Consider the following 12912-nt stretch of genomic DNA (forward strand, 5'->3'; position numbering starts at 1 on the left):
TGGAATGACTACTTTCTATTAGTCTCACCAATTTGATTTCCTCCAAAGTAGAAAGAAGAATGTTTCAATTTCTCAAAAGATCCCAGTATAAATGGTGTCTTCAAGAAAAAGTTTAAAAAAATTAATAGAAGATATACAAATCCATCAATCAACTGGATAAGAATGGTTCAACATTGGTAGTATATTAAAATATACAGCATCAGGTAAGCTTGGGCAAAAAGAAAAGACCTAGACATTGGGATGAGATTATTTCTAGGATTACATAAGATAATAGGTATCAATTAAAGATATCACAATATAATAAAAAGCCAAAGCTGAAAGATGAGTGAGGAAAAGACAGAGAAAGCTAGAATAATTGAATAATTTCTTTATAATTTAAAAAACAAACTTCATAAATTTTAATCCAAATACTTATGAAATTTTAAATAATTTGAACCAAGATAGAATGTAAGAATTCATGCAATTGATAAAACTACATGGCTACAGTATTTACCCCCCCCCCCCCCCAAACCGGCCACAACGTCAATAGATGCTGAGATAAATCTGGATACGAAGCTCTAAAACCCATTGAATAACATGAATAAAAAGTGCAATTTGGTGTCACTATTTCATCCACATTGGCCAGTAGGGAGGTAAGAGAGTGGACAGATGACACCAATAGCATAATTATATTAAAAATGAGGATATTAGAAAGGAACTTAACACTGTTAGCATTCAGGAATGTGTGTAGAGAACTAATCTCAGGGTATCACATAAATGGAAATAATTAATTTTAAATCTCTGAGGAAAAATAAGCAATATGGAATTGATGATTGTTAGCCTGGGATGGCCCAATTTGTCAACAACAATACAATGCCTCTTTCATACTCTGTCAGTTCCCTTCTCGCAGCCATTTCACCAGGACACAGATCTGTTACAATTGCAAAACAACAAATGCTACTGACAATTCGCTTGCTGGAGATTCTTCATACTTCCCTCATCTACATTTTTTTTTTCCTTCTCTGAATTACAGTTGAGCATGATTAACTGATTTCTATATGCAATGGAAGAGAAACTGAATATAAAAAATGTTAATTAAACTCAAATGTCAACTGCATGTACATATAAAATCCAGTGGATATTATAAAGTGGAATTCATATATAATATGAATACATTATAAATAGATTTTAAAAAAAAAATGAAAAAAAAAATTTCAGCAGCACATGCCTTTTATTTAATAAATTCTGCAAATTACTTCACTTTAATACTTTTTTACATGCAAACATTAATATTTTTAATGCAATTTAAATATCAGAGAGGCAGAAAAAGTTACATAAACTTTTGTTAAAGTAGATGCATACCTTTACCAATGACCAGACCACACTTATTAGATGGAACAGGAAAATGAACCTCTTGCATATCTTCACCACCTGCTCCTGCTGCACCACCTGCTCCACCTCTTCCTCGCCCAGGACCACCAGGTGGACCAAATTCTGGATGACCAGGTCCATCAAAACCTCTTCCTCTTCCACGGCCTCTACCCATAGATTGGTCTCTTGTCTAACGAATATGAAAATCCATCTTTTCATTTTTATTACATTTCAAAAAAAAAAGGAGGTGAGATCAAAAATAATTTATTGGTTATGTAATTATTATTGAATGGAAATTTAAAATGGTTTATTCATACTTGCTATGCCAGATGGTAAAATTAAAATGGCTATGAATATAGTTGTAATAGGTCAAAATTAAAATAACATAATTTCTCTAATTCATAAATTTTCTTTATGTTCAGCAACAAGAACTGAATTCCAAATGAAATTAAACAATTTTATAAACTTTAATGTCAGTGCTCTAAGACTTCATGAAACGGATCAAAATCAGATCACACAATTATTTTTTCCTAATATAGATCAATAATCTCAAATGACAGCTTCAGAAGTACATTAGACACTAAAACAGGGTCCTTCTGATTTATCCATCCCACCCAAATAGGTTTTTAATCTCTTGTGGGTGGAATTATAAAAGTGAAAACTGTAACAACATTCACAATACATATATCCATCTGGGATAACCTTTAAGTGATAACAGTTGGGCAGTGAGCTGAACTGAACTAAATAAAAACTAACACTCCTCATCCCTGTATGGTGGCAAAGTTTATACATTGACTATAATAAATTTAGTTTAATCCTTTATCCAAGTGTGAGTAAACAAAATTTACACCTGAACATATCTTCAGGACTGAATATGGTGTTGCACTACCTTACCCCAGTAAGGTAGTACAACACCGGGAAACCCGTAGCAAAGGTGGACCAAGCAACAACACTCCTATCCCAGTATCTCCCATAATGCAAAACACATCTCCATCTCCTTGCGGATATGTATAATGTTATGCATTAAGGGATTGGCCACTACCCAGACTAGTTTCGGCATTTATTAAGGTCTCTTCAGTGGGAGCCAGGCCATATTTTCAGGCGCAAACTTTGTTTGCTCACACTTGGATAAAGGATTAAACTAAATTTATTATAGTCTAACCAAGTGAAATATAAACTTTCAACATTATACATTGACTATTCATAACTGTATGTTTTAAGGAAATTACAAAGTATTAACTAAAATAAATTTAATTAATACTTCCGAAACTGCAAGCATCAGGGAACTGAATCTGATAAGATTTGTGCACTCAGGCACTACACTAAGTAATGAAGATGAAGCATGTCATCATCATCATTAGTATATATGTGCCTGCATGCACTTATATATTATCAGATTTTGATTATTTGCTGAAATATCCTCATTCTTGTGTTTCTTGAATTAATAATTATTTATCCTTTGAATTCTAATAGTTATAGATGGAGCTATCCACTCTCCTGCACTTAATAGCATATAATATTGCACAGCTTACATTTAAGGATTGTTTTATTTTGTTTATCTCGTCATCTGTATACATTGACAATGGCTACGAAACTTACCAGAAAATCCTTAATTTATATTATTTTTAGTATTAGGGTTGGGTATGTGTTCAAGTTTTATTAACCACAGCCAGATTTTAATATATCCCCAATTTTATAAGTGAAGTATTTTGTTTTATGAATACTGTGTTGTAAGAGTGCACTGTCAAAATATCCAAGAATTTCAATTTTAAGTATTGAAATTCAAGAATCTTAAATCTTAATTGAAATTCTTGAATCTTAATTCAAGAATTAAGTTCATCAGATCAAGTGATTATGCAAGTTGTAGTTGCAAATATGTGGTGCAAGTATTTCAAAGTCAAAAATACAAATGAGTAATGTTTTGTGGAGATTGTCATATTCAGACAAAGAAACTGACATTACATGAATGGATGGACAATATTTGAATACTCCAGCAGTAGGATTTCATCTGACCACAAAAAAGTATGCTCAGCCAGTGTTCATTTATGAACTGCTGATCTTTATTTCAACAGGTTCTACTTTAAGATTGTAACTTGCAGAAATGAAAATAAAATTATATTTTACACATTTATAAAAAAAAAAAAAATTTCAAGAAAAATTTTATACTAACTTCTTATTGCAATTCAGAAAAGTAATTTTTATGACCTAAAAAGGTCACAGATAAAAAAAATAGCTACTAAGAAGAATAAGAGTGAAAATAACTGAATTGGAAACTACATTAAAATATATTTAATTCAAGGCTTAAAGGAATGGGATAAATAATTCTCTTCAAACTACTAAATTGAAATTATACAAACATGTTTTTAGTTACTGGTTACACTTTCTGTGTTACTTTTCCTCCAACATAACCTTTAACACAATAATTGTATGCAAAAACATGTTAGATTTCTTCCTCCCCACACACACTACAAGGGATGGAAAATTTATGCTTCTTATGCCCTCAAGGCGACTACAGTTATAATTTCATTGTGATGAATGCTACTGAAATAACAGACGCAGTTGAAAATAGACACATTCTCTATAAAGTATTAAAAGAGAGAAGTGCAATGATTTTTTTAAAGCTTTATTTAGAATGAGAAGAGCACACACACGTTCAAGGAAGATGAAGTGTTATAACAAAATGCAATCAGCAATGCCAAACAGAACAAATTTGTGAGGAGGGGTGGAGGGAGATTTACTTTTATATTTTACTGCCATGGCACCGAATCTGCATAATCTGATTTAAATGCAAAATCTTTATATTTTCTATTTTTTTTCTTTCATTATTATTTACCTCGTGACATTTGCATAAATCTTAATCTGGTTTGAGTAATAGCTAGTAACATGGGCTGGTGTAATTTAGTGTCCTTTGCATGTGTGTGTGCACATGCACGTGCGCACATTGTAATTTAATAGGTATTGATTGAATAAGACTAAAAAAATTTTAATTAGATTAGATGATCAAAAATTGCATACAGCATTGCAATACCGAACTTTGTCAAAAACAAGCAAATAATGTTCGTGATTCAGCAAGCAAATTCTTGAGAAAATAAAGTAACTAGGAAAGGCAACCTATCTTACAGACTACATTTTCCTGGCTTTCAGATATAATAATCACATGCAGACCCTGCTCACTCTCTTTCCCCCCCCCCATAAAAAAAGGGAAAGAAAGGCATCTACAGACACAAAAAATGCATTATATTATAAAATAAAATCCTACAATGAATATACTTTTTAATTTTAAAGGCTTTTTAAAAACTTCATTGAGAAGTGTAAGACAGTAATAAATAATCCATGAAAGCATATGAGAAACATGACCATTAAGCCTGGTCATAATTATTAAATGAAATATATTTGAGTGCATAGAAAGCCATTTCCCAGACCATGCAACCATACAGGTCATGAAGTGAGATTTACTGCAAATAATATACATCCATTAGAACAACCATAGGGATGAAACAGAGGAAGGAAAAATAAATAATCTTTGCTCTACAATCTGGAAATGGACATTAAAAATATTGGTAGGACTAAATTTTTCCCAGTTCCTGAAATAGGACTTTTTTTTAAATCTTGCAATGTCATAGAGATGACGAAAGTGAGTTCATCCAATAAAGCAAAATTACATTACAATATAATATAGTTAAACATTAACAAAAGTAAATTATTAAGTTGGTTTTATATTTAACAGCAATAAAAATTAAAAGGAACAAACTGAAAACTACACAAAGCAATTTGGTTCAGTAAGGAACTGGATCCACTCCAGAATAATTAACACACACACACACACACACACACACACACACACACACACACACACACACACACACACACACACACACACACACACACACACATTAACAAAATAATTTTTTAATTAGCACATTAAAGGACCGAATAACAGACAAAAATAAAAAATAAACATAAAAAATAAAGCTAAATAAAATAAAATGAATAAAATAAACAAACAAACAAACAAATAAAAATGACCTTTACCATTACACTTTGAATAAGCTCATGAAGAATATTGCTAGCAGCCTGAATTTGTTCTGCAGTTCCTGAAACCAAGCAAATTTTATCTCCCGGTGTGTCATCCTTGAGCTGATGAAACTGAACTTTAGCTCCCGAATCCTGTTGGATCCGTTTTATCATATCTCCTCCTTTGCCAATTATAACTCCGACTGCTGGACGTGGTACAAGAACCTGATGATGGATAAGGAGGAGAAAAACATTTTGATGTCGTACATGAATTTTCACATAGCAACTGCACAAATGTATGCAATTAAATTATATTTACATTTAAAAAGAAATTACACTACGAAAAACATTCACCAGCATGACTGGTACAAGTAGTTGCTATATGAATATATGATAATGCAGGTTTGCCAGGAAATTCCTAAAGCTATATTTGGCATTTCACTGTGAGGTAAAAAGGTGAATTCACCTGCAGCAAGTGGCAACCAGGGTATGGTAAAAAATATATTTTTTGCCACATAGCAACCAACTAAACTGAAAGTGCAGCATCAAATGCTAGCAAACTTATGTTTCCCCAGGCTTGCTTGGATAATGAACAAAAAGGAGGCAAAGTGAGTCTAGAACTTAGCAAACGAAACTGTATTTTACACCGGCTGAAATTACAAACAGGAAATACATACATTATAATGATATAAGATTTCATACTGGCTTAAGCTTCATCTGGTTGCATAAGGCCTACACTGTTTTTGTTTGGAATCAATGAACTGTGAAAAGACAGCTAATGAACCAACTTCAAAGAGCTGAAGACAGGCTCTATGAAGGTACAAAGTCATCAATGGAAAAGAAGCAATGGAAGCATACTAACTGGTGATAACATAGACAAAGAGTGATAACATAGCTAAGATCCTTCTAAACAGTAAGCAAATCCAGCAAACAGTAAGGAAAGCAATTAATGACTACTAAATTTAACTCGAAATGCAAAGTAAATTCTTGAACTCAAGGGAATATCAAACAGAGATACCTGCATTTTTCAAAAATGTGAATGGAACAATGTCACCTACTTAAGCCTATGGCCATACTGAAGGTAGAAATAATGAAGTAATAGAAGAATTTTTCAAATCATTAGAAAGGGCAGCTAGCATGATATTCCTTCTTAGAGAATTCCAAACCTGCAGAAATAGCCTAGAAAAGAAGAGAGTTAATAATAACAGCAAATGCTTTCCAGCTTTCAGCTAAAGACACGTCAATTACTAACATGTTTCAACTTATAAATAGTATTCATTGTGTGTGTGTGAGAGAAAGAGAGAGAGAATCAATTGGTTTTCTTTAGAATTTGCTACCAGGTCTGCAAGGTTTGATTATTTTCAAACTCATTTTTTACCCAATATTTGTATATCTGCAGCTATGGTATATTTCTGAAAACTGCTTAACTTTACTTCTTAAAACTTTCACAAACACTTCCTTTACAATATGATATTCGATTCCATCCTGTTCAAAACTAATGGTAACATATTCACATTTCATATTTTCCTTATATTCGTGCCTTGTACCAGCATGAGGTTACTGATATTCTGAATAACAAAAGCAAAGAGTCTTTTCTTTTTTCTTATGTCTTCTCTCCATTATGAATTTGTACACATCTTTATGTTAGGAGATGAAGTCAGTACTGATTAATCCATGTCATGAACAAAAATCCAGCAAGTGCTTATTATTATTATTAGTTCTGCTCTTTTTCTCAATTCCTGTTTCCAAATTTGCCATTTTGATGTTTGCTACATCTGTATTTTCTGCCATTCAAGAAATGGCAGCTGTAATTGAACACTATATATTTAGTGTTCAATTACAGCTGCTTTTGCCTTTCCCTGATCATTACATTACTTGAGTCATCTATCACAATCTCACTGTCACCGTGAGTTTCAAGTAAAAATATTATGCAATAATTAGCAAACTCTCTGCATCATCCAGTAAACAGAAGAAAATGACAAATGTCATCGAGTATATCATCTTGTAATTTTGAAGAATCTCACCTGTAATTTACTTATTTTCTATAATAAAGTGACAGTTAAGTTTGATAAGAGAAATGGCAACACCATGATACTGTTATATTTTGTGAACACACATGATATTGCATGGAATATATTATACAAACTAGAGTAAGAGAGGATGGACATCAAGCTAGTGACATGCATAATAGGATGGCTGAAAGGCAGACAGAGTAATATATGGTAGAGCAGAATCAAACAGAAAGCAGGTAACTAGTGGTGTCACATGGCTCAGTACATAGGCTGCTGCTATATACCATATTCACCTATGTACAATAATATATAATTCATTCCAATAACACTGGCCAACAAAAAAAAATTTTTTTTTTCTGCTGATTATGATCTGACACTTGTTTTTTACTAATTTGGGTGCGCTGATTTCAAATATCAAACCCATTTTTCTTTCACGTCAGGTTTTTCCTCTATGGCATTTTCTTTTTGCTAATTTGTAAGTTTTTGATAGTTTTAAGGAAGCAGTACTATTTAGAGGATCAAAAAAAATCAATTTTTTGATATTATTTTCTGAAAGTATGTACTTTTAAAAATCTGTTCCTAACTTTTTATCAAGAAATTTGAAAAATTCTCGAAGATATAGTCTATTATTCAAAGCGGTGCACAGATCAAAATCGGAGCACTCACCGCTCTCGCTTGTTAGTAAACGAATAAATGCATAAGAACCTGCAATGGCACGTACTGGCGCTTTGAATGCGAGAGAGGCTGATAACCGACCTAATACTTTTAGGTGATGAAAAAGTAGGCGATGACAACTGCCTAAAACAAATTAATGCTATATGCGTCATAGCGGACAAAGAACGATCGAAATCAGTCAATCGTTAATCGATCGTGAAAGTATAATGAGCGCTTATAACGTTTCAATAAAGTCTCTGTTTTTTTTTGTCTTGTTAATTGCATGTTAGTCGGCAGTGAAGAAAATACATCATGCCTACAACTCGAAAATGTGTCAATAGTGTAGATTCCTTCTGCTACATTTGTGGCAGCTTTACGGTTCCCAGTCAAAGGACAAATATCACTGATTTCGTTAAGAAAGTGTACTTTGCATACTTTGACGTAAAACTTGCAGATCAGGACAATTCATGGGCTCCAAATAAAGTGTGTAAGTCATGTGTAGAAAATTTATGACAGTGGAGCAAGGGAAAACTCCAAAAATTAGCTTTTGGCATTCCAGTGATTTGGCGTGAACCGAAAAATCACGTAGATGATTGCTATTTTTGTTTAGTTCAGACTTCTGGTTATAATAAGAAGAATAAGAAAAAAATTGTGTATCCAAATCTCGACTCAGCAATTCGGCCAGTTGCTCATTCCAATGAAATAGCCGTGCCAATTTATAAAGGACTTCCTTTACTTGAGAACGAGCATGATCGGGATATGCCAGATGTTCTTGAGGAGCAAGACCAGATGTTGATTTAGACAATGAAAATTTAATTTCTAGTTCTGGACTGCAACGTTTAACTCAAGCGGAATTGAATGAGTAAGAGATTTGGGCCTATCAACGGAATTGTTAGCTTCAAGATTAAATGAAAAAAACTTACTGGAGCAAGATATGAAGATAACTTTTTATCGTAGCAGGGAATGTAATCTTGTATAATATTTTAAACACGAGTGTGGGTTTGTTTACTGTAACGATGTGTCAGGTTTACTAATTGAAATGAGTGTTGTACAATATCATCCAAATGAGTGGCGTTTATTTATCGACAGTTCAAGCAGAAGTCTCACATGTGTCTTACTACACAATGGGAATGTATATGGCTCAATTCCTATTGGCTATTCAGTCCACTTAAAGGAAACATATGAGGACATTAAAAAGATTCTGAAGTTATTAAAATATACAGACCATAACTGAATAATCTGTGTGGATCTTAAAATGGTGAACTTTTTACTTGGCTTTCAAAGAGGATATACAAAAGAGGCCAATGTTTCTGACTCCAACACTGGAGTCAGAAACATTGGCCTCTTAGAATATCCTTATGTTGGAGAATAGAATGTTATAAATCAACCTTTAATCGACAGAGAAAAAATCATTTTTCCACCTCTACACATCAAACTAGGTCTTATGAAGCATTATGTTAAAGCTTTAGATTTACAAGGTGACTATTTCCAATACATATGTGAAAAATTTCCACGACTTAGTTATGAAAAAAATTAAAGCCAGTGTATCTGATGGACCGCAAATTAGAATTTTAATGAGAGACCCAAATTTCATCAACTCTATGAACGAAATTGAGAAAGTGGCCTGGACTTCATTTACGATGGTTGCGAATAATTTTCTTGGAAACAAAAGTGCGTGCAATTACAAAGATCTAGTGGAAACAATGCTTGAAAATTTCCAGCGCCCAGGTTGCAACATGAGCATAAAGTTTCATTTCCTATACAGTCATCTTGATAGATTTCCCGAGAATTTAGGTGCTGTAAGTGATGAACAAGGTGAAAGATTTCATAGTTTGCAACATGAGCATAAAGCTTCATTTCCTATACAGTCATCTTGATAGATTTCCCGAGAATTTAGGTGCTGTAAGCGATGAACAAGGTGAAAGATTTCATCAAGACTTAAAAACTATGGAAGATCAGAACCAAGGAAGATGGGATTCTCACATGATGGCCGACTACTGTTGGAATATTCAAAGGGATTGCCAAAACAGAACACACACAGCAGAAATTGCTACAAACAAAAATTTATTCCCTGAAACTCATGCGTAAGTAAAATTGTTAAGTAGTTATGTATCTAATTATCAGCCTCTCTCGCATTCAAAGTGCCAGTACGTGCTGTTGCAGGTTCTTACGCATTTATTCGTTTACTAACAAGCGAGCGCTCCGATTCTGATCTACACACCACTTTGAATAATAGGCTATATCTTCGGGAATTTTTCGAATTTCTTGATAAAAAGTTAGGAACAGATTTTTAAAAGTACATACTTTCAGAAAATAATATTAAAAAATCGATTTTTTTGATCCTCTAAATAGTACTCCCTCCTTAAAACTATCAAAAACTTACAAATTAGCAAAAAGAAAATGCTATAGAGTAAAAACCTGACGTGATAGAGAAAAATGGGTTTGATATTTGAAATCAGCACACCCAAATTAGTAAAAAACAAGTCTCATATAAAAGTCAGCAAAAATTGTCTTGGACTGTGTAATTTTAAAGATGAATCTTGGGGGAGAAATGCAACATAACTTTCATGATTTGAAGTGATAGCAACTATTAGCAGTGTTCTGCAGAGACAGTAAAATCAATACAGCAGAAAATTACAAATTTTAAAATGCTTTAATCAAAATCTAAAGGCTAATCTTTAGATATTAAAACATAATAACAAAGATCATTTATTGTTTCCAAAGTTGTCAACTATTCTCCAACTCCATAAATGCTTCTAGTAGTTTCTGGGTGACATAAGTACAAGACAGATAGATGATTTGAATACTTGAATATTCATCTTCTGTAACCATATCTCTGCTTGAATCCAGATTTCAGAAATTAACACAGAAATTCCTTGTCTTCAATTTCCTATGATCCACTCAAGACTTTTTCTTGTGTCTGGATCTTGGTTGGCCAGTTTTGCTCTGGTAGTTACTTCGTGTGATCTGTTTTCTCCAGAGACAAATGCTGACTTCATAGATGTTGAAATTCTGAGCTACTACTGTTGCCATTTGCTTCCATATAATGGATGATGCAGACGGTTTATCTATTGTTGTATGATTCTCACTTGAAAACCAAGATGGCATTCAGAGTTGAGATGGTTTGAAATTTGAATCTCAAATGTCTCACAAGGTAATTTAAGTGACTCATGTCATTCTGCTTGCTAAGAGCAGGCACTGGAATGTTTGGTATGTTCCAAGTTGACCGGCTGATGAAATATCTCTCAAAAATAACACCATACATTGGAATCCCAGGAATTATACCTGATGTACAGAAAACAGGGCCAATTCAATTTTCCTGCCTGGTAAACTACCTCTAGTTTAGCATATGTTCACTTGGTGGCAATGTCTTACATCAATGTCTCATATGCATCCTATATTGTAACTCAATCTGACAGTAACAAAAAGGTAATATTAAAGTGCTCATATATCAAGAATAATCTGAGATGGAACATCCAGTCATTGACTAATGGTGATAATGCTAACTTGGAGAAAGTGAGTTAATAAAGAAGATGGAGAGAGATCCTGCAAGATGACTGAAATATACTAGCAGTTTGGGAAAAGGATAGTAGATGCCAATTTAACGTGTTAGCTTATGCATTTCGATATGGGGGGGGGGGGGGGTGATCCGACATGCCATACTACACAGATGAGGCTAGGGGTTTATGGGAAATAAACAGTCAACATTCAAAGGGTAAGAAAAAAAGTGGGTAAAATACCCCAAAGAATTAGTATATTAAGAAACCCACTAACAAGCAAGGATACTCTTTATAAGACTGATACAACGACAACTAGACTAAAATCCACAGATCTTCCAAGCAAATGCAGGGGAGGTATAAATACAGTCTAATTGTGATTTTTCGAGTTTATTTTCATGCTCTCTTTCAGTAAGTGAATTTGACTTAAAGTACTCCTTAAAATAGCCCTTAGCATTATGGCAGAAGCAAGTAAAAAACATAAAGATTCGTTTTTTTTAAGAAAAGCAAAGAATTTTGGAGTGAAAAGCTGGCCAAAATGAGTTAGCGTAGTGCGGCTGTACATTTAAAAATTTTACAATCACTCTTGTGTGAGATCTTGAAAAGCAGATCAAATATTGAAACTTCGTCTCTGACTAATGAGAACATGGATCGGAACAGAGCATGATCTGGTAAGGCTACTCAAGTTGAATCAGCATTAAAAATTTGGTTTAGTAATGTTCGTGAAAAGAATGCTTCGATTACTGGGCCTTTGATACGTCAAAAAACAGAACAACTTGCAAAAACAATAGGCAAAGAAAATTTCACCGCAACTGATGGTGGTTTAACAGGTGGAAAAAGCAAGAGAACATTGTGTAAATTTCAGTCTTCATTGTAATTATTTGTTAAATGTTGAGATATCGTTTGTTCTTTGTGAAGACATTCTCTTTATGATAATGAGCATATTCAAAGTGAAGAAAAAAGTGCTGATTTTTTTTTCTTTTTATCAGCTGATGCGTGGATTAAGACTGAGTGGCCAAAAATTATTGCTGAATATTCTCCCGAGGATATTTACAATGCAGACAAAACAGGAATCTATTTAAGTGCAATGCCTGAGCATACTTATTTGTTTAAAAATGAAAGTACTAAAGGATTTAAATCTTCAAAAGAGCCGGTGACAGTTCTTTGTTGTGCTAATATGAAAGGTGGGAAACGAGAGCTTCTAGCAATTGGAAAAAGTAAAAATCCTCGGTGTTTTAAAGGTGTCAAAAGTTTGCCTGTTGACTACTATTCTAGTGCAAATGCTTGGGTGACTAATGACATTTTCAACAATTGGTTGGTTAAGTGGGATCTTAAAACAAAAAACTGTCTTGTTAGTAGACAACTGCACTGCACACACAAGCAAT

General features: G+C 33.4%; 1 protein-coding gene across 4 annotated transcripts in view; it reads right to left on the bottom strand.

Moving 5' to 3' along the window:
• LOC150103960 (far upstream element-binding protein 1-like) overlaps window positions 1-12912 on the bottom strand; it is a 311837-nt gene that overhangs the window by 91318 nt on the left and 207607 nt on the right. For all 4 annotated transcript variants that reach the window (XM_090397206.1, XM_090397205.1, XM_090397203.1 and 1 more), the window contains 2 exons: window positions 5383-5589; window positions 1342-1540 (listed from right to left, as the gene is read on the bottom strand). In XM_090397206.1, the coding sequence (XP_090253332.1) occupies window positions 1342-1540; window positions 5383-5589 (406 nt within the window). The remainder of the gene's footprint in view (window positions 1-1341; window positions 1541-5382; window positions 5590-12912) is intronic.

Source organism: Typopeltis vanoorti, chromosome 8 (genome assembly GCF_054136105.1).
Source record: "Typopeltis vanoorti isolate ZY-2024b chromosome 8, IOZ_Tvanoo_1.0, whole genome shotgun sequence".
In the NCBI taxonomy this organism is placed as follows: domain Eukaryota; kingdom Metazoa; phylum Arthropoda; class Arachnida; order Uropygi; family Thelyphonidae; genus Typopeltis; species Typopeltis vanoorti.